General features: G+C 33.4%; 1 protein-coding gene across 4 annotated transcripts; it reads left to right on the top strand.

Moving 5' to 3' along the window:
* LOC148603816 (E3 ubiquitin-protein ligase TRIM45-like) lies at nt 1-21,395 on the top strand. Of its 4 annotated transcripts, none has more exons than XM_088552119.1 (6): nt 1-87; nt 1,194-2,448; nt 2,888-3,157; nt 5,716-5,754; nt 13,709-13,832; nt 16,311-21,395. In XM_088552119.1, exons 2-6 carry the CDS (start codon nt 1,218-1,220, stop codon nt 16,816-16,818), a joined length of 2,172 nt encoding a protein of 723 aa, XP_088408245.1. In that variant the 5' UTR covers nt 1-87; nt 1,194-1,217; the 3' UTR covers nt 16,819-21,395. The 4 variants fall into 4 exon arrangements, with proteins under 4 accessions (XP_088408245.1, XP_088408246.1, XP_088408247.1 ...); XM_088552120.1 differs by having other exon boundaries at nt 30-104; XM_088552121.1 differs by lacking the exon at nt 1-87 and adding an exon at nt 198-246.
* The last annotated feature ends 2,280 nt before the right edge of the window (nt 21,396-23,675 follow it).

Below are 23,675 nucleotides of genomic sequence, written 5' to 3'. Positions count from 1 at the left end.
AATGACGATGCTTTTTATCACCCTTTTATAATATTCTATTTTTAAAAACAATTTTCCTTGTAGACAACAAAAACGAAACTTTTCCTGGTAAAGATTTATGATTGGTTTTGTAATCTTTTAGAAATATTTTTCCTTCTTAATCGTTCTCACACTCACAGTTTCTTCATTTATTCGATATACTTTGACGTTTTTACACTCTAACTGTATCCATTGGATTTTAATCTGATTCAATTGGATCAATATTATGTATGCTGCTTACATTTGTATATAGTTTTCCATACCCAAAATAAAGAGTGATACATCAAAATTTAAATGTTCATGGTTAAATCTGATTAGATATTTATCATCTTTATTATATATCCAACTTTACTGAAATATTTATAATACTATAATAGTTATCAAACTCAGGAAAATGAAAGTGAAACTAAGATAATTTACTTGAAATTCACCTATATACATGTAGAGAATAAAATGTTGCTCATTGTCAGGTCAGTGGTAGTTGTTTCAATCATGGTTTTCTTTATATATGGAAATATTTATTTTATTTTCAATGATGTATTGGCTACATGTGGATCAGTGTAGAGATTTTGGAAGGCTAATTTGGTCAGTTTTTGTCCCAAAGATTTACATACTATCCAAAGAAAAAGGGGGTCAAACTTTCCATCCCATCCCTATTTCTGGATGCACCAATGTGTTTGTTTCATTATCATTGAAATCCTGTTATGAAGAGAACAGGCCTGTCTAGTCTCACATATTTTTCTTTGATCCATTGTTTTTTTTACACTTTTGCCAAATTTCATGCATTTGCATCTTTAAAGCTTGGAAACCTTGGGAGAATTTATTTGTACAATAACTTTAAATATGCCTTGGTCTGCATCCAATCTTTGCTTCACAATTTTAGAAATTGTATTATTATTGTCATAATTGACACGCAATGTACTTAAATTGAGCTAACTATTCCAGTCCTTTACTTTGTGTACCAATTGCTTAGGTACATGTATATTTGTGATTTTATTACTTGAATAGGATGCCTGTCTGCTTTAATGTAAGGTATATTCATTAAAGGGACAAATTCCTCAATCTGTCTGCCAAACTTAATAGTCAGTGAGCGTGTTTGACACTGATGAATATATTCAACATTTTTTTTTCATTTATTTTCATTTAAAGTTATATTTTTTTTTTATTATTTACAGAATAACTATAGTTTCTGATTGAATATGGACACAGAGAGCTTAGAAGAAATACACAAACAGTTGTTACAATGTCCAGTTTGTCTTGAAGACTTCCATGACGAGACCCATACTAAGGTATTACCTTGTCTTCATCTTCTATGTGAGACATGCATACCAAAGATAGAAAAAGATGGCATACTTCCATGCCCCATTTGTAGAACAGAGCACCAGTCTATTTCCTTCCCTACAGATAACACCACTAAAGATTTGTCAGATTTTGTTGTTGTAAAAAAGTCTCCAACAGTTGCCTGTGAAGGAAAAGGTTGTGAGGAGGAGTATGTTGCCACTCACAGATGCCAACCCTGCGGTGAGTTCTTGTGTGCTGATTGTGTCTCTGCACACAGACGTACCACCATGACCAAAGACCATAAAATCATATCACTTGAAGAATTAAGGGATTCAAATGATTTTAATGCTTTCTGCCATCCACAGACATGCCAACTTCATCCAGGAAAACAACTTGAATTATATTGCAAGAAACCGGAATGTCAGAAACCAATTTGTGTAACCTGTGCAGTGGTCAATCACAAATACCACGAAGGTCATGATTTGGTGGAGGTAGGCACTGTGGCTGAAGCTAGGAGATTAGATATCAACACAATGATTTCTACTGTAAAAGAACAGTCCACAACCATTGGTAAAGTGATGGATGAAATCTCCCAAGAAAGAGAGGAGATCAAATCTAGAGGCATCCAAGTCTACAATGATATAGATAGTGTTATTGATCTTCTTCACCAACAAATTGACCGAACCAAGGAAAGTCTGAAAGATGTTGTAAGTAAGCAGGTCAAGCAAAAATGCCATAGTTTAGATGACCAAGAAACCAATTTGAAATACCTGAAGTCCAACATGGAACATTCAGTTCTTTACTCAGAGAAGGTGGTGTATCATTCTAACATTCCAGCTTTTCTACAGCTTGACAAAACAATATCGGACAGACTTAAGAATCTAATGGTAGAATCATTTGACAAGGAGCCATGGGAGATGGCTGCCTTTGGCCTGGATAGTCAGGGTATTAATAATGCTGTACAGAATGCCCTGATTCAGAAAATGCACATCTGGTCCAGTTCTATATTTCCACCAAACACTAAGATAAAACAGATCAAACCTGCAGAGGTTGGGCAGCCTGTTGTGTTTGAAGCAGAGATGTTTACATCTGATCACTGTCCAACAGCAGAGAGTGTTCACTTCCAGGCTATTGTCACTGACCCAAGAGGTAATTTATAAGTAAAAAAGTTATGTTCTTGTTTGTGAGAAAAAAAATATACTTGGAATTTCATTATTTGAACCATAGTAAAAGGGTACCACTAGCTCCACTGTTTACTGATTAAAATTACCCACCATTAATGCCACATATTTTGTAAATGCGTATACAACATTTGAGTAGATATTTAAACTTTCAAAATTTTGCCCCAACTGTAGAGTACTGGTTGATCATATTTAAAATTTCTTGGTAGTCCTCTCTCAAATTAGATAGGCACTGGACTACCGGACCACTGTTAGTGTCGAACCCTGAATTTTCAATATGGTTGATTCTATGGAGAACTTGTACTAATCAGCCAGATTTGTTTTTCAAATTTAAACCCCACATAAAACCATCTTTTCCCACTGCATGATATTAGTTGAATCAGTATATACATGTATATTTGTTTCAGGTGATCGACTTCATGGAAAAATTAAAGATAATGGTATCCACAATGGAACATTTTCCATCTCCTATGTCCCAATGGTTGAGGGCAAGTATGAGCTGGAGCTTACCTTACAAAATAAGACCATTGCCAAACAGACTTTTAATGTAGGTGATCCTGAATCAAACCAGGATATTAGTGAAGATGGTATTAATGAATTAAACAAGAAAACATCAGTAAAGGAAGCTGTAGTTGAACCAACCATGCCGTTTGTGGCTCCTGAAATACCCCTTCAGTGTAAGTTACAGGAGATGGGTTTTTTTCATTCCCTGTCAAGCAACATTAAGTTACAGGAGATGGGTTTTTTTCATTCCCTGTCAAGCAACATTACCTAATGAAGCTACTTTTTGTGTTCATCCTTCAGACTTTAATTGCCATTACAAATTTACAAGTGTAGACTCTTCGTTTTAATGATTGCAAATATTAAGACATCAAAGTACTAATTTGCTGATGTTAAACCTCCTGAAACGTGTAACATTCCCAATCCCACGCACATGAAGTACACGAAACACGATCCCATGAAACACAAAACAAGATCCCAAGAAACACACACACGATACACGAAATCCACATGAGACATGTTGCACAGAGCATGATAAACGAATGAGCATGTCTGCTGGAAGTATTCTTCTCTGTAATTGTTATATTTTGAAATATAACTTGCAAAACAAAACTAATAGTAATTTATGATATACAGTGTATGTGCTTGTGGTATTTTGTTGATCGTTAACATTTTACATGTAACTTTACATTGATGTGCATTATGCTTTAATAAACACATTTGATATACACAATTTCTAAATGTCTATAAATATTTTGATATGAAATCACGTTAAATTTTGATGGTATATTGCAAAAACATTGTCAATGGTCTGGAAGTATGAAAATGTTGAAAGTTTTTTTTTTAATTGAATGGTACATTGCAAAAATATTTTGAATGGTCTTGGAATAAGAAAATGTTAAAATTTCATAAAATTGGGGTAAAATATACTCAATTTTTAAAAAAAATTGAGTACTTTTGACTTACGTGATACCTTCTAATTGCTCTGAATATGAAAAGAAAGTAATGTTTATGTGAAAAATGTCCATATTAAATGTATATAGATCATAGTGAACACATTTTCCTTGTTCCAGGAGAATAAAAGTACCAAAATTTCATAAAGTATCGGTAAAAAGCAATCTGTTTTGAAAGAATTTAGCTATTTTAACTAATGGGATATCATTTTATAGGTCTAAATAAGAAAATACTGCATTGCTGATATGAAAAATGCCATTTTTATTATACAGGGTACATTGGGAAAACATTTTGACTGGTCTCTTAGTATTACAATTTTGAAATTTCAATAAATTGGGATAAAATCTTTTGAAATTTCAATAAATTGGGGTAAAATATACTCAATTTTAAGATAAAAGAGTATTTTTTTTTTGTTTATGCGATACCATCTTATTGCTCTAAATATGAAAAGAAAGTAATTTTCATATGAAAAATGTCCATATCTGTTGTATATGTGTCATTGGGAACACATTTTCCTTGTTTCAGGAGAATAAAAATACCAAAATTTCATAAAGTATTGATTAAAAGTACTTTTTAAAAAAAAATAATTAAGCTAATTTACCTTAGGGGGTTCCATCTTATTTCTCTAAAAAAGAAAACATTGCATTGTTGATATCAGAAGTGTCCATTTTTATTATACATGGTACATTGCGAAAACATTTTGACTAGAGTGGGAGTATGAAAAATTGAAATTTCATAAAAGTGGGGTCAAATATACTCAATTTTCAGAAAAAAGAGTACTTTTGACCTATGCAATACCTTGTAATTGCTCTGAATGTGAAAAGAAAGTAATTTTCATATGAAAAATGTCCATATCTGTTGTATATGTATCATTGGAAACACATTTTCCTTGTTCCAGGAGAATAAAAATACCAAAATTTCATAAAGTATTGGTAAAAAGTACTTTTTAAAAAAAATAATTTAGCTTTTTAGCTAATGCGATACCATCTTATTTATCTAAAAAAGAAAACATTGCATTGTTGATATCAGAAGTGTCCATTTTTATTATACATGGTACATTGCGAAAATATTTTGACTGGTCTTGCAATAAGGATATATTCAAATTTCATAAAATTGGGGTGAAATATACTCAAATTTTAGACAATAGAGTGTGTTTGATAGATGCGATACAATCTAATTGGTCTAAATATGAAAAGAAAGTAATTTTCATATGAAAAATGTCCATATCTGTTGTATATGTATCATTGGGAACACATTTTCCTTGTTTCAGGAGAATAAAAATACGAAAATTTCATAAAGTATTGGCAAAAAGCTCTCTATTTTGAAATAATTTAGCTATTTTACCTAATGCGATACCATTTTATTTGTCTGTAAAAGAAAACATTGCATTGTTGATATGAAAAATGTCCATTTTTATTATACATGGTATATTGCGAAAACACTTTGACTCAACTGGGAGTATGAAAAAATTGAAATTTCATAAAATTGGGGTAATATATACTCAATTTTTATTCTCAAAAGACAATCTATTATCACTAATGAATGATTGCCATGAAATCATAATCAGTTATACGATTCCACAAAACCTGCGCACGAAGCACACGATACAAGCACATGAAGCGCACAATGCATGCTAAAATGGGAATTTTACACGTTTCAGGAGGTGTAGGTATTTATTAAGTCAAAATTCATGTGTTCATGTGTACATGCAGCAAACATATATAAAGTTTTTTTGTTCTTTTTAGTGTTACAATTGTTAATGTATGTCTTCTAATTTCAGTGATAGCCAACAACCCTCAACTTTTTGCTTCTATAAGAAGTAAGTATCATACAATATATATCTGGTGATATCTAGTTTTAGAGGGGATCAGTTGTATTTTGAAGGTATTGGCCCCTAAAATAAAGTGTAGACTACCAAAATTTCTACAGTGATCATAAAGAACTATACATGTTGGTTACCAAAATTTTAGCTGTGGACTACCAAGCCAAGATTTTAGCTGTGGGCTACCAAGCCAAGATTTTAGGTAAAAAAGCTGATATTGTAGCAGTTGAAAGTAAATATCCAAGACATAAAGTACATGTACCTTTTAGCTCATCTGGAATAAAAGTCTGTATGAGCTATTGTCATCACTTTTATATATCCTCTGTTATCCTCTGTTGTCATATACTTTTTCTTTAAAATCTTTCCTCTGAAACCACTCAGTGGATTGTATTTAAATTTAATCTCCAGCATTCCTTTGGCAATTATACAGAATTTGAGCAACAAGTATTGCTACTATGTCTGGTTATAGAGCACAGGGGTAAAACCACTTATTTCAATTTATATCTCAGAATCTATGAAAGATGGAAAAATCAAAGTGCTCTTCTTCAACGTGAAAAGCTCTATGATAGTCATCATTGGGTCAAATGCGTGGGAAGACTCATTATCAAAGTTATTGCCCTTGAAAGTTCAAAATAATGACATTTTGCTGTTATTAGCTCATATATTCAAAAACCATTTAAGGTAGAAGAAATTTTCAGTAATGATTTGTATGGATCACAAAAGTTTTCATTGGGTTTAAATTGTAGGATGAGTCCTTGTTAGAAAGTTCTTGTTCTTAGAATACTGAAGTAGTACTCCAGCTAAGAATCATGCAAAATGTGATTTATTGGTGAAAGCCTGCATAATTTTATTTTCGATATTTTGTTTAAGTTGCCATAGTAAATAGAAATTAACATTTGGTTTTCATATAACCTGTGTTCTTAGGAGATAAAAAATATATAGAATGCACTGTAGATTTCAAAGTTAAGGGAGATAACTCTGTAAATGATACTCTAATACAATAGAATCTATTGGATTTGCAATGTTGATTATCTCCTAAGAGCAGACAGATTGGAATGAAAAATCGCTCATTTTATAATTAAGACCCATAAAACAACTTCATTTCAAAAATAAAAATATGTTGCCTTTTTCAGGGTTTATCACATTTTTCAGAGTTTGCATGACTCTTACAAAGACAGCTATTAAAGCATTAAATGACAATTTCACAGTTTTTAGCAAATATATTGAAAACCGTTATAGATAGGAAGAAGATTTTCAGTTATTGAAATGATCTGTAGGTTGAGGCCTACAAAAATATCCTGTGGTGTAAGGACCTCTGTAAATGAAATATAATTAAATAATTTTTGTTCTGCTTGATCAAATGATATGGCCTTCAGATTTTTATTTTGCCTGTTCAGAGTTAGAAATAGTAGCTTGCCCGTCAGTTCGAGACGGGCTAATTTTAGCAAAAATTTATATAGCCATGTAGTAAGTACAGTAAGTATATTGAAAAATTGTATTCAGGACTGGCTGGAATTTGAGTCAGTTTCCTACCCTGGCCTGTTGAGTGACCCAGGTGCTTTGGAGCCTCTTGTTTGTGTCTTTATCTATAGACACATGGATTTTATGTGATAACTTGTAGGTTTTGAACCACCAAAAGTTGGGACTGGTTTGAGTTTTGACTTGACCATTTAGGAATAACGGCCAAAATTAAATGTGACCACTTTAATTATGGTCAAACATTTATCACGCGATAAATATCTAATTGTAAGCTGTCTTATCAGGCTGTAACCTGTAAAGCATTTTTAGCTCACTTGGCCTAAAGCCATGTGAGCTATTGCCATCACTTGGCATTCATCGTCCATCGTTGTGAACAATTTTTCTTCTCCTTTGAAACTGCTTGATCAATTTGTCCCAATCTTCTTTGGATGTTCTGCATAGAACTGATGTGTGGATTTTTTATCCATTGAGGAATATGGCCACCATTACAAATGTACTAAAAATTGGTCATTGGGGTCAGACAGAAGTTTTTTGCATATATCTCCAAAACCGCTAGGTTTAGCCAAATTCTGACATGAGTAAAAGTGTTCAGATTTGTCTGTGGTTAACTTTGTATGTAAATCTGTTAAGGTCCCACTAACCACTTCCAGGTCAAATGGCCACACCCCCTCAGTAGTACCAAAAACACACTGAACCTAGAAATATGCATTGTAAATGCATTATAAGCTTCGCAATGGTATGCAACTTTAAGATGTCATTTGCCTGGGAATTCACAGTAAAACTAACAAAATTATTTGTTTAACATGTAAAGGAATGGAAACGTTAGAAGTGGTTAGTGAGACCACAAGGTAAATTATGCCATATTTCAGAGAAATACATAATTCAATGAAAATTGCCTTTCCTAGTCATTATTTCCATTTTCACATAATATCAGTATAGTGATATTGGTAATCTGGCTATACATGTAGTTTAAGAGATACATTGTGCAAAATATTGTAAAAAAAACAACATAGCAACAAGATTTTTATTAATAAAACTGACTCATAACTTGATGTCATCCCTGAAATACATCACTGCTTGGGATATTCAAAGTACTCAAATGGTCATACAGCACAGACTGAGAATCACACAGTGATGAAATAGGCATGATATCAATTGTTGGAATCTGTCCTTTTTGATAATGATGAATGATATTTACATCTACAACTTCTTCAATTATCAAAGATATCATATTGGTGTGACAAGTTAGCTAAAATTGTCATTTTTTTTTTATAATTTAGGGAAAATATCCCTGAGGAGCATGATATAAGAAATGACCATTTCTTTGTAGTCCCCTGTCTAATTTTGATAGTTTTGGTCTTATTAGACTCACAATACCACAAGCTTTCATAAATGTAAAACAAAAAAGAAAAACATAAAAACTCATAAATTGTTTTTAAGGCCTCACTAACCACTTTCATGTAAAATGGCCACCCCATTAGTAGTACCAAAAACACACTGAATCTAGAAATATGCATTGTAAGTGCATTATTTTCCAAGCTTCACAATGGTATGCAACTTTCAGATGTCATTTGTCCTGAGAATTCACAGTGAAACTTTGAAAATTACTTGTTTAACATGTAATGTAACGGAAACGTTAGAAGTGGTTAATGAGACCTATGCCATGTTGGAGTTATTGCCCTTTTTGATGTTTTTTGGGCTATTTTTAACATTATTACTTCAAAAATCTTCTCATGTGAAACTACTTGACCTATTTGTCCCAATCTTTGTATGAATGTTCCTTAGAGACTCAGTGTAGAACTGATGTGGGCATTTTTGATCCATTGCAAAAACACGGCTGCTGTTACTAAAAATAGAACATAGAGGTCAGACAAGCTTTTTTTATAGATCTCCAAAACCATTAGATTTAGCCAGTTTCTTTCACTTGCCAAGATGATACTTATTATATGGCCTGGAAAAGTGTGTGTTGGATCAAAGTTGCTGGACAACTCCTGGTTTGAGTTATTGCCTGTGTAAGGTGAAAAAATTGATGTTATTTTTGTTATTTAATGATTTTTTTTTTGAGAACTATGATACATGTAGAAGAAAAAAAAACTTTCAATCACTGAAATGATTCTTATGATAAGGCCTACTAAAATATACTTTGAGTCAAGATTGTCTGGCCACTCCTTGTTACAGTAATTGCCCTTGGAAGGCAAAAATATAATGTTTTTAGCTGTTTTCAGCCAATATCTTGTAAACCAATAAAGAAAGATACAAATTTTCAATTGATGAAATGATCCTTATGATAAGTCTGAGTCAAAAGTTTTGGACAACTCTTTGTTAGAGTTATTGCCCTTAAAAGGCAAGCATTTAACCAGGTGAGCAATTCGGGCTCTTGGGAGCCCTTGTATTGTTTTTTTCTGAATTTCTACAAATAGATTACTTGAATGTTTGAATGTAGTACACCAGTGTTACTGTGACCTTGAAACATCTTAACATGGCCACATTTATCTATTTTTAATATTCCATATGAAGCCTAGATTCGTATGTACATGTATTTTTTTTTATCAAAGTCTCTTAATAAACCTTACATAACAAGCCTCAGATTTATTACAACACAATTAGCATATGCTCTTAGTTCCAGTATATTCCACATTTTTGTTTTAGTCACTCAAAATTGATGCATGTGTCATAAGAGATTTGACAGTTAGAAGAAAAGGTAGAATAAGGCGAGGTAAATCTAGAGCTGTGTTTCTGTTTCTTGAACTGTCAATGTGTTACATGCATGTAACAAGTGAATGTACATACACAAGTAAAGCTCTATTAGGGGAATATAAACAAGAGGAAGCAGTACTTGTTAAGTTTTCTTCTAACACTCCCAGTTGGATTTGAATGAAACATTCCATACCTATGTCAACTTACTATCACAACTATTACATTTTGCGTTAGATATGCCCCTTTCTGTTATGTAGATATTTTTTATCTGGTAACTAGTGACAGTGTAGAGAATGAAATCTTTGTAAAAGTCTTGATTCTGTAACAATCTATTATTTATTATCAATTATTGTCTTAATTTTATTCTTATGTCATGTTTATCGAAATTGCCAAAATGGGTTGAAAAATAAGCATATTCTATAAAGTGCTCATTTCTTGTACAAAAAGGCACTGGTGGTATTGCTGCAATACCTTCAATATCCTCAGCCAAAGCCGTCCTTTGTCATGTGTGTAAACCCTTTGTTCATACACTATTAGGATGAGGGTCCACAGTAGTGATCAATCTTGTGCTTTGTTGATGGATTTCTTGAGGCTGTTGTCCCTCTTCAACCAAATTCAGCCTCAAGTGGACTTTTCCACAGCTTGGCCTATTCTTTGTTATTCTGCTGTTTTCCTAAATCACCCAGTCATTCCTAGTTCAGAAATCAGTTGCCAAAATGACTGTGGAGGAAATCCTCTACAGCCATTCTTCACAGGGAACGTCCATGTTTGCCAACTTTTGTCTATACAGTCTGTCAGTTCCATGTTTGCCAACCTTGGTCTCTACATTCTGTCAGTTCCATGTTTGCCTACTTTTGTCTCTACATTCTGTCAGTTACATGTTTGCCAACCTTGGTCTCTACATTCTGTCAGTTCCATGATTGCCAACCTTTGTCTCTACATTCTGTCAGTTCCATGTTTGCCAATTTTGTCTCTACATTCTGTCAGTTCCATGTTTGCCAACCTTTGTCTCTACATTCTGTCAGTTCCATGTTTGCCAATTTTGTCTCTACATTCTGTCAGTTCCATGTTTGCCAACCTTTGTCTCTACATTCTGTCAGTTCCATGTTTGCCAATTTTGTCTCTACATTCTGTCAGTTCCATGTTTGCCAACCTTTGTCTCTACATTCTGTCAACTTCATCATACTTTGTCTTCTTCATTGTCTAACTACATCTATCTTCCTGTGGAACCATTTACTTGATAATTAAATGTTCTTTTTAAATCTCATTTGCAAAAGAGCCATGTCTGGCCTAAAATTGGTTGGTACAATGAACTGGTCTGAAAATGAACTGGTCTGAAAATGAACTGGTCTGAAAATGGTATGTCAGTTAACTGCTATTGAACCTTTGTTTGTGTAATGTATAATCAGTTTCTTTTTTTCTGTTTAACAAGGAACTCAGCCCTTTTTGAACTGATTTTTAGGTATGTTTAATTATGTAATATTTTTTCATTATTTGTGCCTGTCCCAAATCAGGAATTTCTGGCCTCTGTTTGTATTGTTTCGTTTTGCTGTACCTGTGTATAATGTTTTTTTTTATCCAGCTGCCGCCGGACCTGTTGTTTGAGGGTAACCAAGATTCTAGTGGAAATCAAAAGTATGTAGTCCAGGGCAAAGACCAGACAAGGAAAACAGACGCACACAACAAATAACCAAAATAATACAAAGTGACAATGTAAATGGGCAACTCTGACTCCACTAAAACTGGGAGCAGGGACCAGGTGCACTGTTAGGGGAAGCGTCCTCTGCTTTTCTAGAAACACCCGCTGAGTTGCTCGTAATCGAGTCCAGGGTAGACGAAAGAGAAAAGTAAAACTATGACACTTGAGTGGTCATTAGAAGACATATTTAGTCCCTGTGGGGTTGTTGTCTCTTCGATATATTCACCATATCCCTTCTTGTTTTACTATTTCAGGAAATTTCAACCTCTTGTTCAAATCTACTGCTAGCTACCATTCTTTACCCTGATCTTCAGATCTTTTGTTTTCCCCATGTTGTTTCACCTTCACTAACGAACTGTATTCATAATGGCATTTGCTTCTTATTTTTTTACATCTTTTCTTTGTTTTCAACTACGTCTGCAAACTCGGAATGCCTTATTGTGAATTTTAAAGTTCCTTGACTTTCATTCAGATCAGAATCATATGCTTATTCAAACATTTTTATCACAATACTAATTCAGAGCTGTTTCAAGTTTGAATATTTTGTCTATACCTGCCCAACTTTTTAGGCTTTGACCTCTATAGTCATATCAAGCTTCGTCTCATGAAGCATTTTATTATTTTACCTGTTTATTAAAAAACAACTATCTAAAACAAGATAGCACATATTAAGTAGCAGCCTTTCTAAGAATCAAGCTAATACTGTAAACTGTAATACATCCCCAAAAAAGGCTACACATTTTTAATTTTGTTATTACTCTCCTTGAGATGTTCACATTTCCCATTTGTGCGTTTACACATCGTTTTGCGTTCATTTAAATGCATGAAAGAAGCGTTCGTTTAAACGCACGCTAGGAGCATCCGTTTAAACGTATGATACGAGCGTTTGTTTAAACGCACGATAGAAGCATTTGTTTATTTTTGTACTTTTATTATTTTCTTAATTTAACTGTTATTTTTATATTTTTTGCTATTATTAATTTATATAATTACATTAGTTTTATTTTATATTTTTTCTGTCTTCATTATAATGTCAATATTATCATTTTTCGTCATTCGTCAATCGTGGGTTAAATGCACGATATGAGCGTTAAAACACACGCTAGAAGCGCTCATTTATCGTGCATTTAAACGCATGCTGGGAGCATTCATTTATTGTGCATTTAAAGGCATGATAGGAGCATTCGTTTGAACGCACGATAGAAGCGTTCATTTATCGTGCGTTATGTGAGCATTTATCGTGCGTTTGGGTATCATGTTTGTGGGAAACAGAAACATCTCAAGGAATGTAAGTTGCTTTATAGGTCTTTATTATGAAATGTATAATCATTCATCCAAATTTGTCTGCTCATAGGAGATAATCCACATTGAAAATCCAACAGTTTCTGTTGTATTTTAGTGTCATTTACAGAGTTATTTATGTTAATTTGAATTCTACTGTACATTCTGTATAATTTATATCTTGAATGAACACTGGTTATATGAAAAGCCACATGTTGTCGTCTGTTTACTTAAGCTTTTTAAACAAAATATCAAAATTAAAATATGTGGGCTATTCAACCATGAATAACAGAAATCATGTATTAAAATTAAGAAGCAGGGTCACGACCTGGACTTGAAATGTATCCTATCCATATTTTACTGAAATTCTCAATGAACTCAATGAATAGATACTACCAATCATTAAATAAAGATGTAATGGTAAGAATATTACATGACAGAGAGTGCACATCAGAGAAATATCAAACATCCATGTAAGATTGAAAGTTCTTGAATGAGGCTTTACTGAGTTGGAGAACATTGAAATGTTACCAGAGGAGGTCTGATATTTCATAGTCTTATATTTTCTGGCAATGTTAATTCTTTTTCTACCTTTAAAATTAAATTTGTGGTAAGTGAGCCAATTTGAAAAGTCCTGATAGCAGCTATTTCTTTGTATTTACAAGACATTATACAGTGTTTAATTCTGACATTTTATTTCCGACATGAATAAGATAATAAAATCTCACATGGATAAAGTAGGAAAAGCCTAAAAGTAAGAAATGGTTTTCTCTTGATACAATTTTTTTTCCACAGGCATGAGATTCTTATTGGACAACAGTTCAGCTCATAAAGAAGTAACAGTGACTAATGATGGATCAACATTTGTTAACATTCAGCAAGCTACTGTACAGAGATCATCAGTATCAAACCCTAACAGGTAGGTTCTGTGAAAAAAGGGGGAGGGGCAGGCTACTGTACAGAGATCATCAGTATCAAACCCATAACAGGTAGGTTCTGTGAAAAAAGGGGGAGGGGCAGGCTACTGTACAGAGATCATCAGTATCAAACCCTAACAGGTAGGTTCTGTGAAAAAAGGGGGAGGGGCAGGCTACTGTACAGAGATCATCAGTATCAAACCCTAACAGGTAGGTTCTGTGAAAAAAGGGGGAGGGGCAGGCTACTGTACAGAGATCATCAGTATCAAACCCTAACAGGTAGGTTCTGTGAAAAAAGGGGGAGGGGCAGGCTACTGTACAGAGATCATCAGTATCAAACCCATAACAGGTAGGTTCTGTGAAAAAAGGGGGAGGGGCAGGCTACTGTACAGAGATCATCAGTATCAAACCCATAACAGGTAGGTTCTGTGAAAAAAAGGGGGAAGGGCAGGCTACTGTACAGAGATCATCAATATCAAACCCTAACAGGTAGGTTCTGTGAAAAAAGCGGGGAGGGGCAGGCTGTTGTACAGAGATCATCAGTATCAAACCTTAACAGGTAGGTTCTGCGAAAAAAGGGGGAGGGTAGACTGTTGTACAGAGATCATTAGTATCAAACCCTAACAGGTAGGTTTTATGAAAAAAGGGGGAGGGGCAGGCTGTTGTACAGAGATCATCAGTATCAAACCTTAACTGGTAGGTTCTGTGAAAAAAAGGGGAAAGGGCAGGCTGCTGTACAGAGATCATCAGTATCAAACCTTAACTGGTAGGTTCTGTGAAAAAAAGGGGGAGGGTAGACTGTTGTACAGAGATCATCAGTATCAAACCCTAACAGGTAGGTTCTGTGAAAACAAGGGGGAGGGGCAGGCTGTTGTATAGAGATCATCAGTATCAAACCCTAACAAATAGCTTCTTTGAAAAAAAAGGGAGACGGGCAGGCTGCTGTATAGAGATCATCAATCTCAAACCCTAACAGGTAGGTTCTGTGAAAAAAAGGGGGAAGGGCAGGCTGCTGTACAGAGATCATCAGTATCAAACCCTAACAGGTAGGTTCTTTGAAAAAAAGGGGGAAGGCGAGCTGTTGTACAGAGATCATCAGTATCAAACTCTAACAGGTAGGATCAGTGAAAAAAAGGGGGAGGGGCAGGCTGCTGTACAGAGATCATCAGTATCAAACCCTAACAGGTAGGTTCTTTGAAAAAAAGGGGGAAGGCAGGCTGTTGTACAGAGATCACCAGTATCAAACCCTAAAAGGTAGAATCAGTGAAGAAGGAGTTTCAAGTTTGGGAAAATTCAATGGAGTAACAATACACATCAACTAATACCAGTATGGCGCAAAATGTGTTCATAATTTAATATTAATGCTATTACGTAATTCTATCTATACAGTTGCATAATTATTCTGTATATGCATAGTTCTATTTATGCAATTACATAATCATTTCTGCATATGTATAACTCTATTTATTCAATCACGTAATTTATTTTGCATATGCGTAATTCTACTTATGCAAATGCCTTATTAATTCTGCATATGATTTCATAAATACAGTGGCGCATATGTGGAATAAATTATGCGATTGCATAAATAAAAATATGCACATACATGATTAATAATTCATACACATAAATATATATATATATGAAATTGCATTAATGTTGAATTATGACACTCATTCCACACTATATACCAGACTTTGGAAATGCATTTAGCTTGATATGTGTGTAGTCACCATTTATTGGTCATTTAGTAACAGAATTAGACAACATATTTGGTACATACTTAAAGGGAATCTATATTGATTTTCTAGGTCAGAGGTCAATAGAATCAAAACCGCTTTTCGTGTTTATTTTTTTTTTTTATCTCGCATGTTTATTTCAGGATTGGTATAAATTTTTGACCTTCCAACTTTGGAGCAGTTTATGAATCTTAAGATAGTCCCAAAGTTGATTATGCAACCATAATTTGGACATTTTTTTCTTAGAATTTTATATCTTATTCTATACAATCCAATATACTCTTAATCTTTTAATTAAACTGTAAAAAAGTTGGGGATTATTTAAAATGTTGACTGAATAAAAATTCTTGTCATTATTTCACAGTATTAAGATAGTACATACAAATAAAAGACCTAGGTTGCCCAAACAGAAGCAACCAATCAGAAGGCTTATTAGAAATTTAATTATTTCCCTAAAAAAAAAAAAAAGAGATAATTTCTAATGCAACCATCAAATATATCTGTGTAATAACAATTAAACATCTGTAAGAAAAAATCTGATCATGCATTAAAAAAAATTTGAAACATGTAGTCAATTGTGGAATTGACATCTTAAAATGTTTGGTGTAATCCAAGGAAATTCCAACTACTGTTGCATTAGAATTTAGTTTCCTTCTTGACATTCAGTTCATAGATCAAGTATCCATTCTAAAGAGTTTTTTGGCAAACTATTGTAATATACCAGGAATATTCTTTTAACAGGCACAGAAAATTCAAAGGAGCCAGAGGTACCCATGTTTTCACTAAACCTGGGATATATTTCTATGAGGTTATCCTAGAAATGAAGGTTGTTGCCCAGTTACAACAAAATAACATTGCCTTTGAGATTGGTATTGCTCGAGGTTCTTCCATCGACAACAAGAAATACATTGAGGGTCAACCTTTTGCCTGGTCTATGATTGGAGCTCACCACCCAGCATGTGACTCAATCTGTATCCATGTTGTGCGTGATCGTCGAGTTCTCCTCCACAAGAATCTTGTAAAGAATGAGGTTGATAAAGAATGTCAAGTAATGTTTGGATTCCTGTTGAATACTGATGCTGGTACTTGGGAGATATTTAACAGTGAGGATGGCCATCGACTGTGTGTGGTATCTGATGTAAACTTCGAGGAACCACTGTTCCCAGTGGTGTCAGGGTACAACAGTTCCCAAATAAATGTCATGGCTACATTTGTGACTGGACATAAGAGTATTCCAGAGAGAGGTTAGATGGTCCAGTCTTATGTGACACCTGATAATTGTTGACAAATGTGTAATATGACACATTTTGGTACTGACATTATCATTTTACATCTATACTTATGTAATCTAACACATTTTGGTACTGACATTATAATTTTACCTCTGTATTCATATAACCAGGCTTAACTTGTATTATTATCTGAACCAAAGACACAAGTTATAAAAGCAGTGACCACTAGATTAGTACTTCCTGTAAACTGGTCATGCAGATTGGGAATAATTTTTCTCATTCTCAGTATGAAAGTAATTACTGTATGATAATGACTTTTTTACCAAGGGCCGAAGATTAACAATTATTGGACGTTCTGGCAAGGTTCGAACTTCCAACCTTCTGTATTTTAAGCAGAGGCTATAACCCCTACTCCACAGAATGGTGTTCACAGAATGGTGATGAGAGTTCATGGTTAGCTAAAATGATATCTATGATACAGAATTACAAGGCTGAGTTTTGATTTCAAGTTAATCTTTGAAAATAGAAACGCACTGCAGTAACATTTTTTTTTCATCTGCTTAATAAGTATGATATATTTTTTTATGAAAACCAGTGAGTTGTTGATGCAGGATTTGACTGGTTTAATAAAGCCTTGGGTTGAGACAGGTATCCAGTTTATAGGGATTGAGTGTCAGTAATATCCAATATATGTAGTGGTCTGAAATATGAAAGCTCAAAATCATTCTGACAAAAATGATATACATAATTCAGAAGTGATTGTTTGAACTTTTAAGGCAGGAGAGAGTGGGTGTTTTAGGAAGTCTTGCATATTCCCACTGGTGTAGAAATTATCAACAAAGTCGTCATTTGAGCTCACATAGCTCTGTTCTGCATAAACATATCCTAAATCTTAATGCTTAATTAAGGCAGGTTTCCAATAGTTTACTTTAGACAGGTTGACAGGTATTCAGGCCTATATTTACACAGGTTTCACCATGGTTTGAATTGTTTGATGTGTTTTTCATATTACAGGTGTATAACAAAAAATATAATCATAATGAATATGCTTGCTTAGAATTCTTTTTTTTTTTGTTAGACAAAATCTCAGATTTTTTAAATTGTTGAAGAACTAAGAGCCTTATGTAAATTGTTGAGGAACTAAGAGCCTTATGTAAATTGTTGAGGAACTAAGAGCCTTATGTAAACTATTTATAGGTTGTTTGTTCGTCTGTTGATGTTTAATGGAATTCAAAGTGAATTTTTAAACTGAATGAGGTTTATGTTAAAATCGGTGATTGTAAAACTTTAATCTGTGTTAATTTTCAGAAAGTGTACTTCATCTGTTATCTAAGCCACAATAAATTTAAGTCTTTTGACTCAACAAAGAAAATATGGTGACAGCAAGCAAAGAAAAAATGGTGACAGTGAGAATTGAAAAAATGGTGACAGTGAGCAATGTTTCACTTGTGTTTTAACAAAATTTTGGTTGACATTAAAACCATTTTACTGCTGTGACAATAATAGATATTTATCCAGTTTGATTTTTAAATATTGTTTAATGAAGGTAACATACATGGGTTTGTCGCCATATTAATATAGAGTGAAGTTTGGATGCAGAAGAAAACAGTGAGAAAATATTTTGTTGAACTTTCAGTTTGCTTGCAATCGGGCTGATTAACAAATAAACAATTTGGATGGCCTAACCTGTAACATCATTTACATGTTAGCTATACAGTTTTATTTTGATTTATTCTTTATTTTTATCAAGTAATGTATTTAGCTGTAAACTTTTTGTGTTGATGTATATGTATATCCTGTGTCAGATTTCCTGAGCTGGAATGAATGAATTGTGTTTGTAGGATGTAGCAGTTGATGAATACATTGCAAAAAAAAATACTTTTTAAAAATGTTTTACTTTTTTTTTCATTTGTGTATGAACTTAATTTGTTTTCTGTTTTACATAATATGCATAAAATTGAAAATAATTAAATATGAAACAAATGTTGAATACAAAATCCTTTTTTTTTCCAATTTTTAACAACAAAATATGTATGTGTTTCTCTTAAATTTATTTATTCAAATGTGAAACAATCTATCATTGATTTTTGTTGACAATAACAGTTGGATCTGGCTAAAACAAACTGATTTTATATTATCTTATGTTCTGTTAGGTAAATTATCACTTCACAATTTCCACAAAAATACTATAGTTTATTCTCCATATTGTTCATTCTTTTTTTTTGTTTTTTTTGTTTTTTTTTTTTTATCATTAAATTGTATTATTGTGACGATTTTTGGATTCTTCTCTCAAGTGTTACAGTATAAGTTTTACCATGAAATTTTTGTTGATAGCTTGTGGTCAAAACATGAATTATGTATAAATTATGTATTTAAAATATATGACAATGTATTTGAATCATGACAATTGTTGTTTTGATTAGTAACCCTACATTGGCAAATAGTTTGATTCGTTAAGTGCATTTTACATATTATTATAGTGCTTATTAATCACTTAAGTAGTACTCCACATAAGAATCATGCAAAAGGTGATTCATGGTTGGAAAGCCTACATATTTTTATTTTTGATATTTTGTTTGATATGTCATAGTAAACTTAAAGTAACATTCAGTTTTTCATATAACCTATGTTCATAGAAGATAAAAATTATATAGAATGCACTGTAGATTTCAATATTAAGGGAGAAAACTCTGTAAATGACACTCAAGCAGATTTGAATGAATTATTACACATTTCATAGTATAGACCCATAAAACAACTTAATTACAAAAATAAAAATATATAGACTTTTTTGGGGTGTATCACATTTTTCAGATTTTGCATGATTCTTACAAAAACTGTTACATAAGTATATATACTGTTTAGGTAAGATCATTCTATTTATAGGACTTGTAGTAGTTTGACAGTAAAGCCTGCTGTCATCATCTGTGTCATCATCTGTAAACATCTTGTATTTCTTGCAATAATGGTTGATCTTTATAAAATTTCACAACAAAGTTTCAAATTATAAAAGGGACAAAAACATGCATGTCATAGAATATATATCTATATAAATCCAGTAAAAGCATATGTTTGTTTATGATATATTCTCAATAATCTATACCACTAAGGTCACATTGGGATTTTGGGGATTAGATTGGAACTGTTTAGGAATGAAGGACCAGTAAGTGTCTAAAAATATGTGTTTTACAGAAGGCTGGACATTAAGTCAACATCAGTAAATGGATTTCTTTGATATTGTACAATAAGGTGTCATATCACCAAAGGAAGGCTGCAATTTATTTTGGGGATGTGACCTGACCTGTATTATAATTAGGAATAATAGGTCAAAAACAATTATTTTCTTAATGATAACTTGACTAAAAGGGGGTTGATCTCTTTGAAATTGTACCACAAAATGCCTTACCCTCACAGGAAGCTTGGGATTGATTTTGTAGGTTGTGACTAGAACTATTTCGGAATCAGGGGCCAAAAGGGATCTGTTCCATTCTAACCCAATTCTTGTCCTTTGTCAAATGTCTAATCACAATCAAACCTCACAGCTGTATTAAGATTGAATTGTGTGTCCGTACTTGCCCGAGCTGTATAAAGTGACTTCTGCAGTCATATCAAGCTGTACGCAGCAAATCCCTTCTCGACCAATTGGAACCAAAGAGGTTTTGAATGTTCCTTGAGGGTTCCTGCCTAGACCTGATGTGGGGATTTTTTGTCTGTCGAAAAACATGACTGTACTCACTAAAAAGGAGTCAGACAGTTTTTTTTTGTCATATATCTCCAAAACCGTTAGGCTAAATTTGGCATGTATCTCCAAAACCGTCAGGTTTAGCAAAATTCAGACATAGATAAAAGTGTTCAGCAAGATAAGATCTATATGCGGTCAAATTTTCGTTTTAATCCGTTCGGCCATGTTGGAGTTTTTCAATGATTTTTGCTATATTTAATATTATTTCTTTAAAAAATCTCCTCTGACGCTACTGGACTAATTGAAATTGCGTAGAACTGATGTGGGAATTGTTAATCCGTCGAAAAACATGGCCTCCGTTTCTAAAAATAGAACATTGGGGGGTCAGACAAGTTTTTTGTATATATCTCCCAAACTGATAGGTTTAACTGAATTCTTTCAATTGTGCCGAGATCAAAGTTGTCGGACTACTGGTTAGAGTTATTGCCCTTGAAAGGGGAATAATGATGTTTAAGTAGTTTTCTGTCATGATCTTCAAAATTATAATAGATAAAAAGTATTTTTCAACTGATGAAAAGATCCTTATGATAAGTACTACATTTTGTACCAAATTCCTCTTTGAGTCAAATTGTCGACATCTCATTGTTAGAGTTATTGCCATTGAAAGGCAAAAATTAAAGCAGGTGAGCGATTCAGGCTCCTGGGAGCCTCTTGTTAGATGTTACATTTTATTTCATGATGATTTGTTAAATTTTGGTTGATGTTGAATTTATAGTATTTTTTGTTGTACTATTACTGCACATAAAAAAATATTTGTAAAATACATGTAATAAGTAATTGTAACTAATCCTTATTTAACTAGAAACTTGTATTGATTACATGTATTTTACTTAAATAAATGACAAAGCCATCTGCACTTAGTGTGGCCATTGAACGGAAATATCGGCAGTAAATTAGTCTTTCTAGATATTGGTGAAAAAATGGTACCACATTGAAAAGATGAATATAGGTGACCATTTCGTGATTGATTTTCAGATGACCTTTTATTTTTTTCATGAACTTTTCTGCTTATAGGAAATGCCTTGAAAGATAAAGAAATTGCGACGTTATCCGCAATATTTCAGCATCATTCTAAGAAGTTTTATATTTTATTTTTATAAGTAAAGGAATAACAATAGAATCTTTGTTGTTAAAGACTGTAGTTGTTGCTTGCTTGTAATCATACACGAGAGCCGACTGTGGCTACTCCTAATGGCGACAGTTAAGTGAGAGCGTCTCTGTGGTGATTACTTTATGATTACTGTAGGTAAATAAGTTTTCTGTTCATTAACCTGCGGTCCTTTTCACAAAAAATCATAAGTGTAAAATTAGTAGTAAGTTATGATGTCATAATATAGATAAGTATTGTGACGTCACAACTTACGACTAATTTTGCCTTTACGATTTTTTGTGAAAAGGGCTGCATGAGTCCAATATTGGGGGCGTTTGTTTCTGTCTATCTATAGAAATGGGAATGATGATATTCTACCACTTGTTTTCCTCGTAGTACTGGTATCAAATGTTGATTCTGAAAATTTGAAAGGTCTTGAAACTGTCAATGCTAGATAATTATCGGGGTATATACACCAAGTAGGCCTATGCTTTATCATCTCGTTATACTACTATTCCTCAGTTAAAATCCTGACTTGGAAGCCTTATTTATCGTTGTTACTCTAGGAAAAACGGAACACCTTGATACGAAGACGTAGAACTTGACAGAGATTCTTCATACTTTGTAAAGAAAAGACTTCAACATTTCCTAATCATCTTCAAAATACATAAGAGAAGATGTTGCCAAAGTGCTGGTATTATGTTTATCGACAACATCTTTGTCCACTGTGCATGGTGGACGTGTTTTTTTCCCAATGGGAATAAGTTGTGCTCCGTTTCAGTCTGACCTATTCTATATTTCTTGTGAGGTTGACGTTATAGCTGACGTTATCCAAAGGAAGGAACATTACCTTTGATCTCAGTTTCCGCTATGTTTATGACATTCTGTCTTTAAACAACCCCAGATTCGGGGATCTATCGAAATGAAACTGAAATACACTGCAGACACTATAACGACAAACGCGATGACCTCTCTTTCCTTATCGTAAATTGTCATTTTAAATATGGCAACATCACTTTAGCGCATACTTATGGAGTTTTCATATCACCCATACGTTATTCCAGATCTAGAGTTTACCGAAACTACATGTACTTGGACTTCTTGTAAGGCGCTATACTTGTTACAATTATGCTTCTGGAAAAGGGTTATGTTGCTACAAGATTAAAGTCGTCACTACTAAAGTTTTATGGTCGTCATCATGAAATCGTGGATTAGTATGGTGTATCTGGATCATAAGAAACGATTCTTTCTTCTTTCATCTTCACCGAACGTGACACTTTACGAGCAACTCGGGTGTTTGTAGATAATAGGGGACGCTTTTCATGTACACCTGGTCGGTGATCCCAATATTTTTAAGTCCGTGTTCCTCATTCAGTTTTGTCTCTATGCTTGTGTTATTATGTTTTTTTTTCGTATTATTTGTGATGTGTGTCTATTTCCCTTTTGTGTTTTGTCTTTTTGAATACTTTTCGAATTCCTGTTTCCTTGATTAACCGTTTCTAAAATGCATCCAAATGTGATCTTATAATAATCAAATGTATTTATTTACATTCATGTATAATGTTTAACTTCGTTCAAATTGTTTACGTTTTCACTTTCAGTTTACATGTACGTGTATAGTTTAACAATATACGCGTACACAATACACATATACGGTAGTCTGGTATTGACCTATGCGTTTGTTATTGATTCGGTTAAGAATTAGGGATTTTTCATGATTTCCCAACTATAACTTTACTTCAAGCGTGATTTGATCACTTTGAAATAACCTCAAGGTGCCATAAGGCCAAAACACATGTCTGTTCGATCGAATTTGGGGTTGTGATGACATGAACTTAAAATGAATGAGGAGACAAAAAAAGCAAGCTTTTTTCAAAATTTCTAGACAACAAGTTGAGTTAAAACTCTTTGGTATTGAACCATAAAGAGCAATATCCCAAAATGAAGTCTTTGATTGTTTTTGGGGGTTTGGACAGGAGTAAGGGGCCTGTGTCAAATATTAAATGGCAATGAAAATTCAGAGCTGTATCAAGCCTGAAAGT

This window comes from Perna viridis, chromosome 11 (genome assembly GCF_037379345.1).
Source record: "Perna viridis isolate PV_CMFRI_1.1 ecotype Kerala chromosome 11, ASM3737934v1, whole genome shotgun sequence".
NCBI classification, from domain to species: Eukaryota; Metazoa; Mollusca; class Bivalvia; order Mytilida; family Mytilidae; genus Perna; species Perna viridis.
This window is presented reverse-complemented; position numbering and strand designations above follow the sequence as displayed.